At 40.3% G+C, this 18,834-nt stretch overlaps 1 protein-coding gene across 5 annotated transcripts in view; it reads right to left on the reverse strand.

The window, feature by feature from the left end:
* Positions 1-18,834, reverse strand: part of Anks1b (ankyrin repeat and sterile alpha motif domain containing 1B) — a 1,319,834-nt gene that overhangs the window by 466,110 nt on the left and 834,890 nt on the right. For all 5 annotated transcript variants that reach the window (XM_023716668.1, XM_004623821.2, XM_023716659.1 and 2 more), the window contains exons 13-14: positions 7,770-8,359; positions 5,699-5,771 (exon numbers count right to left, since the gene is read on the reverse strand). In XM_023716668.1, coding sequence (XP_023572436.1) covers positions 5,699-5,771; positions 7,770-8,359 — 663 coding nt within the window. The remainder of the gene's footprint in view (positions 1-5,698; positions 5,772-7,769; positions 8,360-18,834) is intronic.

An 18,834-nucleotide genomic window follows, 5' to 3' on the forward strand; every position in this document is an offset into this window, starting at 1 on the left:
GATCATCAACTGGATCCTTGGAAAGTGCGAGAATTTGGAGGAATGCCAAGGAACATGCAAGTCTCCTGACTTGAAAGAGCTTCCTCACAGTAGAATGGCAATGGTGAAGAAATGAGGCTGTAAGATTTCACACAAACACACTGTAACATACAAGTAGTTTTTCCTTAACTTTTATCCTCGCTGATGAGAAAGAAAATTGAGGTTTCCCAAGCATCTTCCTGCATGGCATACAATTTAGTTAGATAAGTCATGTACACTTGGATAAGAAAAGAGAATGTGCACTTATGGGTCACCTACCATGTTTTGGGCAATGTTAATATAATATAGAATACAATTGTATCTTGCAGCAGCCTTATGAGATGACTATTAAAATTCATAGGTGATGGGGTTGACAACCAAGATCACAAAGCCAGTGAAAACCTGGGATTTAAGCCAGGTCCATCCAACTTCAAAACCTGATGTCTGCAAGTATTTTGTAAGTGTAAACTTGGGAATGCATGATGAGAGAGAATATACTGCCACATCACACGTCCACTGCCACCATAGAGCAGGATATTCCACATCACATGAGGTCATCAATGTTGATGTTAGGCTTTAGAATCTGACTTCAAGAGAGAAACAATAAATGTTGTTTGGAAAAATGATAGGTGAATATATTCTGAGCAAGAACCTAAGGGACTGACTTTCTAAAATTTAGTAGTTTTACTTCTATTTCTGTTAGTTCTGGACTGTTGAGATTGCTAAATAAGTTTCAAATTGCTGTATAATTTCAGAGGAATTTATTATTTATTTATTTATTTATTTATTTATTTATTTATTTATTTGTGGTACCAGGGATTGAAGTTAGGACCTCGCACTTGCCAGGCAAGTGCTTATTCTGTTGTGCCATCTCCCCAGCCCCAGGAATTTTTTTTATGTGGGAAACTGGTATCAACGAGTAAAATAGTTATATAATTTACAGAGACTGCTCAAACTTTGAGTTCATTCGTATTTACAGGAGTGAAAATGAGAGCACTCCAAATCTCTTCCTGACCCAGCAAATATTGTTCATAAACTGAACAATACTATTGGAAATGCGTGGGGAGTGCTCACATGCTGTGGTACACGCCTGCACAGCTATTCAAGAGCTGAGGCAGGAAGATGGCAGGTCCAAGATTAGGCTGGGCAACTTTGGGAGACTCTCCATCTCAAAACAACAGCAAAATGAAACAAGATGTTCAACCTCATGGAAACATTAGTGCTAGTCTTTCACGTATCCCGGCTGTTTGTAACTTTATTCTCTTATCATCTCTTAGGGATTTTTAAAACAACAAATATAAATACTCATAAAGCTATATAATTTGTTAAAGGCAGGGGGAGCTCTGGACGTAGGGGGTCTTCTGAAATTAAATTTGAGAGACTGACAACATGTATTTGTCGATGAGTATTTCCTCTCCTTCAGCTCTAAACTTACCTCCCATTCATTCATTGTACTTTCTTCCCCATTGCCAAGTAAAAACAGGATATGCAGCTTTCATCAAAAAATAATTTCTAGACCATGTAAACCAAAGCATATTAGAATTTAGAACTTTCTCTTTTCTTTGCCAAAATACTCTGGAGTTTGGGGCTTGCTTTTAGTAACTACCCTCTTGTATAGGCCAATTGCCTATGGCTTTGTACAAGCTTGTCTCCTGGCTGATGTGCCCCAGTCATTCTGGGGGATACAGCAAACGCAATATTATGACTGTGACAACTGCTGATATCATAGGATCTTAATGAGCTTATGTGTATTTATCTTCCTATGCCTTCAAGGTCAAACAGTCTTCCTCATGGTAGGACTTGGTGAGAGCTAAAAATTAATTTATAGCTACTTGTGGCAGACTCTATATGCCATTGCAAATGTCTCCAGCAAGCCCATTTCTATCAAGGGAGAGACTTGGTAAACTAAGATCTAACAGGCAGTAAATAGCAGAGCTGAGCTTTGAATTCATGTCTGTCTTTGTATTTTATCATGTGATAACATAACCATTCTCAGCACTCCAAAATGTTATCTATGAAGAACCATCTTCATTGGTTTATTACTCTTCTAGTTAAATCTGGCCTGGAAAGGCAAAGGACCACGCAGCTCAGTAAATCTGTGATTCACAACTGGCCCAGGGGCCGACTGGAATGCTACAATTATAGTCAATCACTTAGTACATAATTAGTGTGTAATCAAGAGGTAAAAACTAAGGCACACACAGAGCGAACCAGGCTTTGTCAATAGTAATGATTCTTGTGGCCTGAGTCTCCACTGTCATTTTCATTACCATCACAGACAGATAGTAAACAAAGGCTATGGGTAGGAAGCAATATGAGATGGAAAGAAAACAGATGAGAGAAAAGAATCTTTGGATTTGTTTATCCCTAGAATGCCCTTCAAAGTTAACTTTGCTGAGTGGCATTTTAAACATTTGCCCATGTTTGCTTTATAAGGTTTATGATATGGTTATGATTCTCTACCACTATCTGCTTAAAGACTTCAGGAACATCGGAGTAAAGTTCAATGTTACTTAAATCTAATTCTGAAAGAGAAGCACTCCTAGGTCTCAGCATGAACACTCTCAGTGTGGAAGAAGTTACCATCTCACTGGTAGCCACTCTGGCTTTGCATAGCACAGTTGATAAGAAATTCTTACCTTCCCATCAATATGAAGTCTGCATTTTTACCATATTCTTAAAATTATTCTGGAAGCATATCTGGAAAAGCTACATGGCAGCACAGGTTCCTAGGCTGATTCTTTGGATTCTGGAAAAATCCTGTTCATCTGCATTTCTTTTCTTTTCTTTTTTTAGAGAAGGGTCTACTGAGTGTTCAGAGTCTCACTACTAGATCAGACTCATAGTGATCTGCCTGTTTACAGCCTCCCAAGAGCTGGGATTACAGGCACACGCCACCACACCCAGTCTCAATTGTTGTCTCAGCGTGCCCCAGGGGCAGGGCTGGTATGGCAGGCCTGGGGATTGAAACCCTGGCCCCTGTGCCTGCTTGCAGGTGCTTTAATCTGCTGAGCTATTTGGCTGGCCATTCATCAGCATTTCTGATACATGTGGTATGCCAGAGCTACTTGGGTCACTGGGCATATGTGTACAATCTGGGGACTTCTCTCAAAAATTTCCAGCTTTTGTACTGGAAAAAATTTCCAGCTTTTTGGCAGCACACATACAAAATTTCTCCATTTTGAAATTTAAAGCAGACCAAGTGTGGTGGCTCATACTTGTCCTCATGTCACTTGGAAAGCTGAGGCAGAAAGACTGCCACAAGTTTGAGGCCAGCCTGGGTTACATAATGAGTTCAAGGTCAGACTGGACTACATAGACCCTGTGTCAAAAAAGAAGAAAATAAAAAAGATTTTTTTTTTAAGTTTCTAAATTACAGGAGCTGGCGAGATAGCTCAGTAGTGAAGTGACTGCTTAGGCAAGCTTAGGCAGGCACACAGGACCATGGGTTGTCCCCGGCACCACATGCCACATCAGCCCCACCTTCAGGGTGGTCTGAACTGGCCAATAAATAAATAAATAAATAAATATTATTTGACCCTAATAATAAATAAAAATTATGTCATCCAACATGTGTCCCAGTGAAGATTTCCCTTGTCCCTAGCACCAGGGCAGTGAGCAGGCTGGTCTGACAAGGGTGTCATTTAGACCTGCATATTCTCTACAGTGACTGCAAGTTACTTTTTAGCCATCCAAGCCCAGGCTGCCCTGAGTGGCATTCTCCAGAGTCTCTGTGCTGTAGTCGCTTGAAGTGATTGCTGAAAGACACTAGGCTTGTCAGGCTTCACCCAGAAATACTGACTCAGTAGGATGAGCCCCAGTAGGAGTTCTCACCAGTGCTGGAAGTAATTCTGAAGCACGTGGCCCATGGACTCCATTTTGAGAACTCCCTGACATTAGCAATTGCAATAGTGTCAGTAGTCTATTTGGGTTTTGCTTCACTAGACAAATGCAAGGATGACGAGATTTGAGGTTCTTTCATAATTTTATAAATATGTCAACTGAGAACGTCAAAATAAATCACTGGGCTTTTATATATAGGGTGTGTGTGTGTGTGTGTGTGTGTGTGTGTGTGTACATGCCGTGAAATTTATACACCTTCCAACTGCTCCCACTTGACACTGAGGAGTTCACTATGCTATATGGAACCAGCTCTGGGACTTCATACACATCTGGTAGCCATCCTGAAGTAATGCAAATATCCCTGCATCCATCACAGATCTCCGACAAGAAGGAGCCAACTTGGACCCTATGATCCCATGCTGAAAGTGCCTCCTCCTTCAGTCAGAAAAGGAAGAGATAGTGTGTGCTCAGGGGAGGGGAGGAGAGTGCATGGAGGTTGAGGCAGAAAGAGAGTCCCTTTCTCTCCAGCTCGGCTGAGACCACCTGGCTCACACCTTCCCAGATCCTGACCATGCTCTGAGCCATGCTCCCTCCCATCTCACCTGCACCACTGCTGAGTTACAGAGGCGCCAGCATGGCTGCATCTCCACCCAAAGTTCTGCCTGTTAAAGGGCATCTCATTCACTGTCTCCCTGTGGGGAGATTCCTCAGCTATGTCCTTTCCTCCGCAAGGTGTGTGCTTGGAACCACTGCTGGGAACCAGACAAGGCAAACCCCAGCCATGACAGCAAGGGTCGCAGCTTGTCTTTATTGAAATTCTGATCCTTTGTTCATCATGGATTTGGGGCATTGATTTTGATAGAATGTTTTAATTCCATCAAAACATGTGTATCTTGATGATTCTGTTTTTCAGCCTCCCCTAAATTTAGCTCCTTACACAAGTTCCTCATTCACCTCAGCCTAGGCTGTAGGCTCTGGTGAAAAAGTCCTATGCCTGCTTACCCTGACAGCTGTTTACATTTCTCATGGAAATTAACTTCATTATTTAAAAAAATCAAGCTCATTTATGACTTAAACATGAGCATTCCTGAGGCCTGAGAAATCATCTGTTTTAAACTCAAAATTCTAAAGACTCACCTAACATAGAGCTGCATTGTTACTTTGTGACCAGGTAGAAAAGGAATTCAAGGTTTATGACTCTTTCAAGAGCTGTAATTTTTAAAGTATGAATATTACTCTTATTTTTAGATTTAGCTTTTAACATCATCTATCACTATTAAGCAAAAATGCCCTCTTATGGCCTTTTGCTCTAAGCTTTAATTTTTAAAAAGAGAACATTTAGTAAGGGTTATATATTACATAATGAGTAGAAAGCCAGCTCTTTGCAAGACACTCTGCTAGGTATCATGGGACACATGAACATGAGTGACACACAGTTCTTGCCAAATGGCACTTACAACTTCAGAGATGTTATTAATCATAGTGGCCGAGATAAATGGAACATTTTACTGAATGAGAAAAAGTAGTCTATTCAGTCATCGGACCCTACAACACTTTGAAGTGCTTTACACTGAGCTCAACATGAAGTTGAAATTTCATTAATACTAACTGGCATAGTAAAATGGGACATGGAGAAAATTCTTGATTTGCTCAATCAATATACATACAATTGATGTTGCTTACAGGTCATGGTTGTTGGATCTGAGAGAAGGAAATCAGTCATAGTCATAACATTTCTCACTGTTATGATAAAACATGAAATTATCTAACATTACATCATTTTGCACTATTTCTTAAGCACATTTATTCACTATAATGTAGAGGAAAATCCCCTTACTTGTGGTGCCCCCATTCATCTCTTCAAGTTCACTGTTGATTCCAACATCTATGGAATTCATTATTTTGTCGATCTGTGGGAAATCAAAACCAGGGAAGTGGATTATTACATTCATTTGGGGACTGCTTTTTAAAATAACTTCCACATGTTAGAAGGAGATATTCTTGGAATTGATGCCACAGCAATACTACAATTAAGCAATAGATAGGGAAAGTTTTAAAGGAAAATAGACACCTTTTGAAATATTTTTTAAAATATAATTTATTCTTCCCTTTACTAAACTTCCAAAATGAGCTTGCCTGTTCTCTGTATTTCTTGAACTTTTTACTTGGATGAGTCAGTAAGTTAAGAACTAAGCACTCTTTAAACTCAAAAGGGGTGAGGATAAGTTCATGTGATGAGGTTACATCACTCTGGCAAGCTGACAGCATGCATTTGGTTTGCCTGGTAAAGGCTTTGGTTCATGGGCTAGGCCTCTGAAAGCAAGTGCTCAATGGTTTGGCTAGCAACAAAGTGATCAGCAGCACCAGTCACAAGAATATAAGCATGGTGTTATGGTTTGTGCCTAGGCATCCCCCCCAAATCCTCATGCAGTCATGGGGTGGCTCCTGGAGTTTGTGACTGATTACTATGGGTGTGGGTGCTGCACTTGTGCTGGGGTGGGTAATTTCCAATACAATGTGAGGAGGGATGAGAGGCCTGCTAGCTGCCTGAGCTGCTGCCACTCCCTTTTGCACTCTGCTCTTTGCCACTGCCATGAAAGGTGGTTCTGTGCCCTGTGCCACTCTGTTGGAGCCGGCTGAATATAGACTAAAACCTCCAATAACTATGAGCTAAATAAACCTTTCCTCCCTTCACTTTGGATGTCAGGTATTTGTCCCAGAAATGAGAGAAGAGTAACTGAGACAAATGGAAATAACATAATTCTAAAAGATAATTTAATTAATTTTGTCCCTAAAAGAGGATTTAAAATGTATTCATAGAGTTAAAAATACAAGAAATGGATATACTCAAAACACTGGGTGTGGCGTTTTGTTGGCTTGGAACTTCAGAAGACCTAAATTACAGCCATCTATGATTTTATCTGTCTCCTTTAAGTGGCAAACGGAGTCAAGTGGAAGGTTTCAAAAAGGATAATGAACATTGCCTAAATGCTCCACTTTGTTCACCCTGAAAGATATAGACATCAAGTTCCCAAACAGTTCAATTTATAATGTCAATACCAGAACCATATCCATTTCTAGCTCTCAGAATACTATAATGACCTAATGTGCTTCAAAACTTAACCTAACTGGCAGTCTTTTGAGAGACAAAATGTGACATATTACAATGAAATGTCAAGAGAAACTCTAGTCCATTCTTTAAACGAAATTACAGAAAAGCAAGGAACTTTATTACTTTATGATGTAATTCTCCCCAGGGACAAAGGATAATATTTCATAACCTTAGAAGGGCACTTACTTTGTGAATAATTCTTTTAGATTAAAAACTTTAAGTACAGCTTAAAATGGTGATACTTGACCCCAAAACAATTTTTCCTTTGATGTTTCTCTGATAGCTATAAAGGGGAACTATTAAGTGATGTGTGCGTATTACACGGTGTGTGAAGAAGAGCCAGGATGGCTCTGTTTCCATTAAATTTAAGATTATAAGGAGTTGCTCAGAAAATATAAGAAATTTTAAAGAAGGGGGACAGGCTAAAAAATAGTTCAGCAAGTAGCAAAATGACATAAAGCAGGGTGCCCATTTTTTCTCAATTTGTTAGCTGCAATGGTCAGTAGGACATGTTAATATTTTCTTGTATTTTATATCTAATTACTACTTCTGCTTGAAATAAATTTCGGTGGAAATAATAGATATCCCCATATGTGTGGAACTATGTTTGTTTTTATACTTGTTGTTAAGTTTCCATGTGTTACCCATGGGACCTTTCCCTTCTGGTTGGAGCTGCATGCATTTGTTAATCTTTATTTTAACCACCAAAAGACTTAAAAAGCTTAAATCCTTTCTCCAAGTTCCTTCAACTCTAAGTTCTTATGTAAAGACCAACAGCAAGAAGAAGCAGGCTTACTTCTTCCCATTCAGATGTGAAAGACGGTGTTCTTTCAGAATTCCCTTTAGAACTGTGCTCGGCAGTTGAAGGTTCACTCCAGTTGATTCTCGATGCTTTCTCTTTAGAAGGGTAGGCAATGAGATCAGAATCAGACTTCGAGACATTTTTCGACAGGTGCATGTCGAGCAGAGCTTTAGGCAGTGACCTTATTCTCCCCAGTGTGCATGCTCTCTCCACAAATCCCCCTGTGTTCAGTACCCACTGGTCCCCACTGCGGGATCCGCTCCTGGTGGTTTTTGCACCAACAATGGTATGGTTCTCCAGTTGGCTACATTTCTTGTGAAAAATTGTTCTACTGACTACTTTGGGTTTAATTTTCTTTACCAAAGGTTCAGAGTTATTTTCTATTGGAGTCTGCTTGAAAGGCAAGGGACTGTTTGCCAGACTGACTTCTTCTTGTCCTTCTTCACATTGATCTTTTTTTCCATAGAGATGAAATGGATTTTCAGGGGACTCACAGGCTGGAGATGACCCATGCAGAAGGCCTGCAAACTGCCCAGGATCATATTCTTTTGGAGGTTCATTGTCTTCCTGTCGAGAGGTGTCATCTGCAAAAGGGAGGGAAGATGTTAAGGCACCTCTTGAGAAAGCTCTGGCACAGGGCAGGACCTTTATGAACTCTCAGTAGCTAGACATTTAGTTCATTGTTATGCTGCCATCCCTTCACTTCATGAAATACCCTTGGCCCCGTGGTGCCACGTAGGAAATGAATGTGTATGTGTGTCTCAACTAATCTTCCTGATTCACCTTAAGGTTTATCTCAAAAGTATGAGAAAAATGTCTCACTCATCTTCAGAGGGTAAATCTCAGACTGAATAAACAAAATTTGATTTTTAAAAATTGGGACACCTATAGTCAAAGCCTCAAGGTAAATGCACCATTGTACTGCAGAACATCAGTAAGTCAAAATTATGCTATCCCCTGCTCTCTTCCCAGCAAAAAAACTGAAAAACAAGCTAACAAGTGACATTTAAGGAGCATATACTATGTATGAAGCCCTGAATTAGGAGTTATATTTACATTTTTTCATACAATCCTCATAAAAATCAAGTGAAGTGATTATTTATAATGATCATGATTTTCTGACAAAAAGAGCTATGGACAAAATATTGAATTCTCCTAACAGTGAGCAGTTGGGAACTACAATAATCTTGGTGGACATTTGCCCAGAAGTTGTTATGCACAAATCTTCTCTTTATAGTATGGATTGCAAGTCCACAGGCCGCCCTCTCCCTGGGAGTTGGTACAAGAGGTTCACTCATAGCTGTATACATCTCTAGACTTCACCTTGGCCCCCACTCAGCTTTTCCAGAGAGATCTCCTTGTCCAGACTAACATCAGTGTCCTGAGATGGAGGCAAAAGGAATAACAGAAAGAAAGACCCAAGAGACACCAATCTCAGAGAGAAACAGCTCATTGATCTTACACCATTTCTGACTACCACACAAGCTCCCTCCCTTTCACACATAGGTACACTATGTCCTTGATCATTCCATTTTGTCTTCTCCTCATAAGAGAGGCCATTCTTGGGGTAGATAGTGGATGGGTAGTTGGGGGAGTCAGCTGTGAACTCCAAAGCCTAGAATTTGCCAGGTGTGGTGGTGTATGACTATCACATGAGCACTTTGGGAGGGTGAGGCAGGATGACTGCAAATTCAAGCCCAGCCTGGGCAGTTTCACAACTTAGTGAGACTCTGTCTCAAAAATAAAATAAATAAAATAAAATTAAATTAAATTAAAAAGGGCTGGGGCTGAAGCTCAGTGCGAAGATCCTGGTTTCAATCCTCAATACTGTATTGAGACAAAAAGGACTAGAGAGGCCAGGGAGACTGCTCAGTAGAATAAGCACTTCTATGGCAAGCACAAGGGCCTGAGTTCAATCCCTGGTTCCGCAAAAAACCCCAAAAAACAAACAAACACACAAAAAAACAGGACTAGAGTTTCTGGCTTATCATCCATTTTTTAGAAGCTAAAACTAACACTTATAGAACCTAAGTCGCAGGCATTTCTTTCCCAGTGAGGTAAGAGGTTAAACTGAGGTTCAAGCCGAGGCCTAGCTGACGGCTACAGCCACTGACCCGGCGTACATGTGTTCCTATTAAGTCACAGAACAGAGTGTTGGTTTACAAGAGGATAAGCAAGGAGGCACATTTTCCAACTCACAGCTATTTCTGGAAATTAGAAGTGTACCAAGAGGAAATAAGACTTGAAATTTTCATCTCGTTTATTTTCTCTTTCTTTTTCTTCAGTGAATTGGATGCCACAGTGCTTTACAACATAAGCAGGCTGGTAAGGGCTGAGATCAATGGAAATAATGAAGGGCAGAGGAATTCTAAAATAAGGGAGTCTAGAGTTTTGTTTTGAAGGTTGCTGAAGAGCACTAATAGGATGGAGCCTGGAACAAAAATTGAGAAGGGTTATCTTACTGTGGAAAAAAGATTTTGTAGCTCTCCGTTAAGATGGTTTCTGACCATGTTCACTACCTAGCACCGTGAGTATTTTAGGAGCATCATATTATTGAACAGTTTTGTAAATATTATTAGGCTCTATCACCTTTGTTTTGACCAAAATGACAGTGGTGCATCAAATATGCTTTATATTATTTAAATCCTCTAGTCATAAGCAGTTATTGTCTAAGTAAAAAAGAAAGTTTAGTATTAGCTTATTAGCTTAGTTGTTTGAATAACAGTTCTGAGCATCAGAGTAGTTGGTAATATCTTTGTCAACAGTAGTCAATCAGTAGCTGGGCGTGGTGATGTATACAGTCCTGGTACTCTAGGAGGCCAACACAGGAGGATCACAAGTTTGACCCTAATCTAGGCAAGTCAGTTACCTAGCAAGACCTGCTGCCAAATACATATCTAAAAGGGATCAGGGTTGGAGATAGCTCACTGTGAAGGTGCTGAGTTCAATTCCCAGATTTGCAAACACACACACACACACACACACACACACACACACACACGGTCAAATTAATACTAGTTTCTTTCAGTGTCCAAGTTTTTAAATGACTCAATGGCTTGGTCTGAAACCTCCTGGGAGCCTGTGTGGCAGTGACTGCAGTGGCTCCGTCTGCTCTGCACAAGGCTCCCAGGAGCAGCACCCTCCTGGCACCCGGTTCCCCTCGCTCACCCTCATAGTGGCCATGTGCTGGCCATTAGCCAACAGAACAGCAGCAAACATGTTATCAATAGAAATTTGAAAAGCTCTTGAATGTTTTGCTCTTGGAATCTAGCCACCCTGTGAACAAGCCAGGAAAAACTGCTGGATGATGAAATGATATATCATCCAGTTGTTTTCAAATATAGGTTTATATTTTTCAGATGTAGTAAAGCCAGAATAAAATCAGGACACAACTTTCATTGAAAAGACAGATACTCACAGATCCAAGAAGAGGGTGACACCATACTATGGAGCCTCTAGGGGAGTACTGAGGTTAGTTAAGAGGGATAAGGGGTGACCAAGGCAAGAACCCTTATTATGGTGTCCATGGGGAAAGACAAGCAAAGCAGCGACAACCAGGTTTGGGATTGGCTAATCTCAATGATCTCAGCAGATTCTGGGACATAAGGACTGTCCCTAGTTATCTGGTTCCTGGCCCTACATCATTAGGGTATATGACAACCAGAAGGTGACAGTCTGGTAACAGGTGCTTGGCGATACAGACTTTAGATTGGTGGGTTTTACATAAAGAGTCTGCCACAGGATTGCTATCTTTAGGAATTCACTAGCTCTGGGAGATACAATCCCTACAGGACCAGGAAGACCTCAAGAGGTAAAAATAGCTACTATCAACCCCAAAACCCAGAACAATAAGAAGACAAAGGTACTACACCAGCCACCTATATCATCCCAGCCAACAGCCAGCTGACTTTCACATGTGATTGAGGTCACTGAGGACCCCTGACCTCAGGCCACTCCGCCAAGTGACACAACACATGGGACAAGAACCAGGAGCTGAAATAGTGGCTGTTGCTTTCAGCCATTCAGTTTGAGGTAGTTTAATAGGTGGCGATAGATAACCACTATGTCTCAAGTTTCAAAGACTGCATGCATTTTTTCAAAATAAGTTCTGGAAATGTTTATATTTCTACATATGGAAAATGATGGAATAATAATATACAACTAAAAGTGTGGTGAAGATTGGAGAGAAGTGTCTTTGTCTATTTGGGAAACTAACAAATACCATAAATGGATAGCTTACAGACAATAAATACTCATTTCTCACAGTTCCAGAGGCTGAGAAATCCAAGATTAAGACCAACAGATTTAGAATCCGAAGAGGGCCTGCCTTGTGGCTCATAAGAGTATCATGTGAGTATCCTCACATAGAATGAAGGAACTCTGGAGAGCTCATGTAAGTGCAGGAATCCTGTCCATGAGAGTTATACCCATCTAACTCATTCGCTTCCAACATTTCCACCACTTAATGTTGTCATCTTGAGGTTAGGATTTCAATACATATATTGGGGAAGAGATATAAAAATTTGGATATAGCAAGAAATAGATCTGGTAGAACAGTTTCTATTATATAGAACACATCAAATATATGGTCTATTATGATGATAGTTTTTACTTTTTTGTATTATAATGATAATTTTTAATCAAGATGATTCTACCTTCAAAAAGAAATGTGTTAACTGACTGTATTAGGTATTTATTGCATAATGCTGTTTAGAGATGACAGTCACATGGAGTTTACACCTTTGCCTCCATGTGTAGCCTTTAAAATACATCCTTTGAAAAGATTTTTCTGTTTTCTTACTATTTCCTTAGAGGAAACAGGCAAAATATATAAATAAAATTGTTTTCATAACTTGTCTCATTTAGTTTCACACTTCTCTTTTGATAACTGGATATTTCATGCCAAGGCACAGAACTAAATATGTGTGAATTCCAATCTGATATTCAAAGCATCATTAGCATTTCAAAGAAATGCCAAAGTAGGTATCCACTAATAAGCCATTCAGTCTCCTGTCCATCTTTCCTTCTGATCTTTAACTCCTATACATACCAAAAAAAATCCCTCAAAAGTGTCATGTTAAGATAAAAACAAATTTCAGAAAAACGCATAATTGCTTCTTCCATTATAATTTTTATCTATTAAGTCATTATTCTAGCTTTTAGAAAATCAAAATATTATCCATGTTCAGTGACTCCAGTGCTGATGTTGATATTAATAGAAACTGTGAATTCACAAATATATACAACACTTCCTGTGTATCAGATGACAAATTTCAACAGTGCCAAAGGCAATGTCCTGTCTCCATGTCACCTACCTTCTAGTGAAAGAGAACAACTACCGGAAAATAAATATAACATAGCATCATTTCTGATGATGGTTAAATTCTATGAGGAAAACAAAGGAAAGGAAAGACAGGACTAAAGGGAGATGCCATCAGGATTGTCTTTGTGAAGAGCTGATGTTACAGACAGAGCGTTGACTCTAAAAAAGTTAATACTTCAAGGTTTGAGGGAAGATTTTTTCAGGGTGATGGAAGATGACATGAGAAACCTGCAAGGCTATTATGAGCAATCACAGGATCATAGCTGCAGGAAATGGGTACTATTGTGGAGAAAAATCAGAGATGAAGGTGGGAGTAGGGTCTACATGATCTGATTTACACTTTAAAAAAATCTGATATTTCTAGGGCCAGCCTGATAGCTCTGCAGACTTAAGCGCCTGCTTAGGCAGAGCACAGAAGCAGGGGTTCGATCCCCAGCATGCAATGCGGGCCCTGCCTGTGGGGCTCACTGAGACAGTGATTGAGACTGGGCATGGTGGCACACACCTGTAATCCCAGTACTTGGGAGGCTGAAAACAGGAGAATCACTATCAGTCTGATCTACATAGTGAGACTCTGTAGACCCTGTACTAAATACAGAAAAAAAAAATGTAACATTTCTGATGGCAAGACCTTGACAATAGAATAATAGCTTTTAAATATTAAGTAACCCATAAGGCCTCATAAAAACCATACATGGGGCAATGAAAGAACTAAATGAACACATAATGAAGTTAAGTATCAGGAGACGCCCATCACCCTGCAATGGATGAGGATAGCTCAATCACATTGGTTGGCCACTGCCATAAAGACAAGAAAGGGAACTCTGATGACCTACAACCATGGAATGCAGAAAGTGCCATCAGACACAAATTCCCAAAAGAAAAGCGCTCACATAAAACAGGCTGCTGAGCAACAGAATTTGATAACAACCAGCACTTGAAGAATTCTCTAACAAGGCTCTAGTGAGGAGATGGAGCTTTTGAGAGTCTCAAGAATATCCAATAAATACATTCTTTCTGTAGGCTAGAGAGTTACTCTGAAGAAAAGTTTTAGGAGCAAGATCCAAACTGGATGAGGGAAAAAACATGAAAGATGTAAAGGGGGAAAAAATGATATAATGGGGAAGTGTGGGTAGCACAAAAGGCAGCTAGCTGTCCAGTGGACAGAGACCTTGAGCACAGCAACAGCAAACACTGCTTTCCAGCATGACAGTCTGCATTGAAAGGCAGTTCATGGGACTCTGGAGAAAGTCCTAGCAGAAAACCTACCCAAATCAAGCGGAGAACTATCTGTATTTCTTAGTACTTCATAGTAAGGACAAAGGAGAAGCTTCAAATTATGGCATTAGAGGGCTGGCCAGATAGCTCAGCAGACTAAAGCGCCTGCCTCAGTAGAGTGCACAGGCAGTGCATGCCAGCCCCACCCCTGGGGCATGCTGAGACAGTGATTGAGACTGGGTGTGGTGGCACACGCCTGTAATCCCAGCGCTTGGGAGGCTGAAAACAGGAGAACCACTACAAGTCTGAGTCTGACCTATGTAATGAGACCCTGTATACCCTGTTCTAAATTTATCAAAAAATAAAATAAATAAAAAAGTTATGGCATTAGGACTGAGTTGAAGTGGGGAAAGATACACATTGTGTTTCTGCTTGCACCTCCCGAGCAGCCTTTGGAGGTCCTCCCGAGCACCTCCCAAGCCTGCACCTCCTGAGCAGTCTTTCTGCTGCAGTGCTTCAGTGGCTTTTCTTCCACTGTGGGACACAAACACCCACAATTAAAAGTTTGTTTTGGTTCATGTTTTAGAAGTTTGAGTCTTTGAATAGTTAGCACATGGTTTAGGATCTAGGCAGAAAAAAGCTGCTTGTGTCATGGTACCCAGGAAGGAAGGGAGATGAGAGGGAGGGAGGGAAGAGGGAGAAAAATCAAGGAGGAGCTGTCAGGAAGAGAGACAAAACCTTCCCTTGCAGGCCACTTGCACAGTGAGCCCCCACTTAGGACCAAGCCCAGCCTCCTATCCGGAATTCAGCTGTAAAACCTCCTTATGGTCTATGCATGGCCCCAAGGTCCCACCTGTAAGCACGTGGATTTTTAGTGGGGATGTCTGGCTATCAGCCACAACATGTGGTTTGGAGCTCAAGCATCCCCAGGCCAGGTGCTAACTGACAACTTCCCCAGATGGTAGGGCTTGGTGGAAGGAAGAGGTCACTGGAGGAGTGCTGTGCCCTTGAGGGGCATATAGGAGCCCAGCCTATCTTCTGACTTTTTGGTTCCTAGTCATCACAAAATGATCAGTCTTGCTCTGCCTGGCACTCCCCACCCATGATGCTCTGCCTTGCCAGAAGCACAGAGAGATGGTGCAAAGAAGCCAGAGACTAAAACATCAAAGTAAATCTTTCCCCCTTGAAATTATCTCAGCTATTTTGTCACAGTGATTGAACACTACCACAAGATCTCATTACACATGAGAAACAAAGAATTCAGACGCAATCCCATGTAAAGACATTGCAACAGAAAGGTTAAAATGAATGTTTAAGTCAAGCAAACCAAAATATTGTCCAAGAGAGTCTGAAAATTATAACCTAAAATTTCAAAATTGCCAGAGAATTTAAGAAAATGACCAAAGTTTCCAAAGAACAGCATAAGGGGCCAGGGAGATGGCTCAGTAGAATAAGCGCTTGCCTGGCAAGCACAAGGGCCTGAGTTCAATCCCTAGCTCTGCCAAAAAGAAAAAAAGAGAACAAACCAAAGAATAGCATAATCACGAGTAGAGGAACTCAGCCGAGATGGTGGCCCCTCCCCTTGCCCCTTCTACTTCATGAGGGTGTCAGTCCTGATGTGATCAAATGGGGATGAGTGAGATAGCACACACATCTGGGGGAGGGCTTACACATCTGGGGGAGGGCTTACACATCTAGGGGAGGGCTTGCAGTGGCCCAATGTGAGATAAAAGTGGTGTCCATTTTTAAAGATAACCCAGCATGGCATGTTGGAATCCAAGTTGAGGTAAGAGGAGATGTGCACAGTGGCCCGGGATGGAGGGTCAGCATCTAGGAGGGATGAGAAGAGATCCATGCAGAGGGAGTGGCCTGGCAGGACTCAGAAGCTCAGCAAGCCAGGAGGATATCCCTGCTGAAGGTTGGCCTTGCCAGGGCATCAGGTAGGGTGAAGATGTCCACACGGAGAGAAAGGAAGTATTCATGTATGGCATAAGCTTCACAGGAGGACTCAAAGCCCCATCAGGGAAAGAAGGCTGTTCATATGTGGTAATGGCTTGTGAAATGATCGGGTCTCCATAGAGGCAACCAGAATGTTTACACAGAGGGACAAGGATAAACCATGGTGAAAAGTTGAATTTCTAAAGGTGACTCTGAGAGGGGAAAAGGTGGGAATAGATCTAAGAGTTTGGTTGCTTTCAGAGGGATTGAGCAAATAAATATGTTACTGATAATAGGGACCAGAGTTCTCACTAATTAAGGAGAATCTCACAAAGAAGGAAAAAAAACTAGACGTGCAATATTGGGTTAGAATGGGGGATGCTTGTGTTTTCAAGATAAAGAAATAGATGTACACATACATCTATGAACATATGTGTTTATACATATTACCTAACTGTCCACAGACAGAAGCTAAGAAATTGACATCTCAGAAATATCTCAAAAATAGACCTTTTCACAACTCAAAAGCCCAGATCTTGGCTTCTAAATATATTTCCCATTAAAAGACAAACCCATTGAAAATGATTGATACCAGGACTCATACAGAGAAAATGCAAGATGGGCCTGGAACATCTTGTGTCAGAAGCAAGGAAGTGCTCAAAGAATGAGAGGGCATGTCCACAGGACAGAGAGGTCAGCTCAAGTGACTTCCCACTGGCTAGACTGAGGACAGCATTTGGAACAAATTAAATAATGATAATAATGGATTATAACCTACTGAAAAAATAGGAAAATAAGGGCCCATACAAACAAAAACAACAAATAAATGTTTTTTAAAAATCAAGACTGGGAAATTAAAATAATTTCAAATTGCTCCTCCCACAAAACTTTATTAATTGCCAAGAGAAAAGGTAACTCAGAAACAAAGGACTCTGGGAAGCACTACCTTAACCCACTGATTAAAGCTAAAAACATCAAGAGCAGAACATATCAAACACAGACCCCACTAGGATGCAATGAGAAAAATGTAGAATCCTTTCTGGATTTTCCTGCTAAAAACATCTAACCTAAGGTTAGTCAAGCAAAAATATCAGGAAAATGCAATTTGTGGGACCTTGTACAAAATTACTAGCCTTTAATCTTCAAAGTGTCAAGGTCTTGAAAGTCAAGGAAAGTCAGAGGAACTACATCACACTGAAGGAGACTAAGGTATGTTATAATTAAATGTAGCATGTGGCCTGAATAGATCATTTTATTACAAAAAATATTGCCAAGGAAGCTAGCAAAACTTGAATGGATCCTAAGGAAGATCCTTAAGGATCCTGAAGTAATGTATTAAGGTTGATTGGCTTGTGCTGCAGCTGCATAAGAATGAGCACAGTCCTACAATAGAAAACGTACACTGAAGTTGTAATTCTTCGGAGATTAGACAAGATTAGGCACGTTCAGGATGGCATGGCTGTGACAGAAATTGTAGTTCTCAAAGTGAAGTCCAGGGCAGAGATGCTTGGAATCTATCACTTCAGGGCTCCTAAGATCAAAATCACTTTTAGATTAATATCAAGACTCCATCTGCTTTTTTCACCCTTGTTATCTCATGAATACACAATGGTGTGAGTCAGAGGCCAAATGATATATGTCTTTCGAATTGGAGCTGTGTCATGTTTGGCACACTGTCATTTCTACTAGCGCAAAAACATCATATGTCTAAATCTAAAGTAAAGGGAATAAAGGAGTAAATGTTTCTTTACTGCACTAAAATGTACCATAGCAAAAGAAAAAAGGAAAATGAATAATTAAAAGCATTAATATCATCTACAGATCGCTCTAAATTTTATAATATTTTCTAATGTTAGCAAAGTAATGTTTGCTCTAAGTTTTGGATAGATAGGTTATATTTTATCAAATGTTCTTCTGCATTTGTTTTTTTTTTCCTTTTTAAAATAATTTTATTGAGAAACAAATATCAATGAGACAGGGGCTGGTGAGATGGCTCCGTGGTCTAAAGCACCCACTTAGAACAAGCTAAGCTTAAGCAAAGCACAGGGACCGCGGTTCAATCCCCCAGCACCACATGCCAGCCAGCCCTGCCTCCTGGTGGGCTGAGATGGCCACACACACACACACACACACACACACACACACACACACACACATAAATAAATAAATAAATAAAATAAAATCAATGAGACAGTTTCACAACTGATTACAGGCACATTTTCAGTAATTAATACATTGCATATTGTTGACTTAGTGGTTATTCATTGTAAAAGATGCAGACATGATATCCTGTCTCAAACACTATTATAACAAACTTCTCTATTCATTGAATTACGAGAGTGGAGCTGTATATCTATCATAACTATTTTCAGTATACAGATACAAAAAGGTTGTTCATTTCTTTTCTTTTTTTTTATCGGTAAGACAGTTTCAATAATTAACACACTGCATACATTCTTCCTAGTAGTTAATTGCTGTACAAGATGCGGACTTGATATCCTATTTACAAACACCATTAGAACAAATCATTCTATTCATTAAGAGAATGTAACTATATATCTACCCAAACCACTTTGAATA

Source organism: Octodon degus, unplaced genomic scaffold, assembly GCF_000260255.1.
Source record: "Octodon degus isolate 3935 unplaced genomic scaffold, OctDeg1.0 scaffold00004, whole genome shotgun sequence".
NCBI lineage: Eukaryota > Metazoa > Chordata > Mammalia > Rodentia > Octodontidae > Octodon > Octodon degus.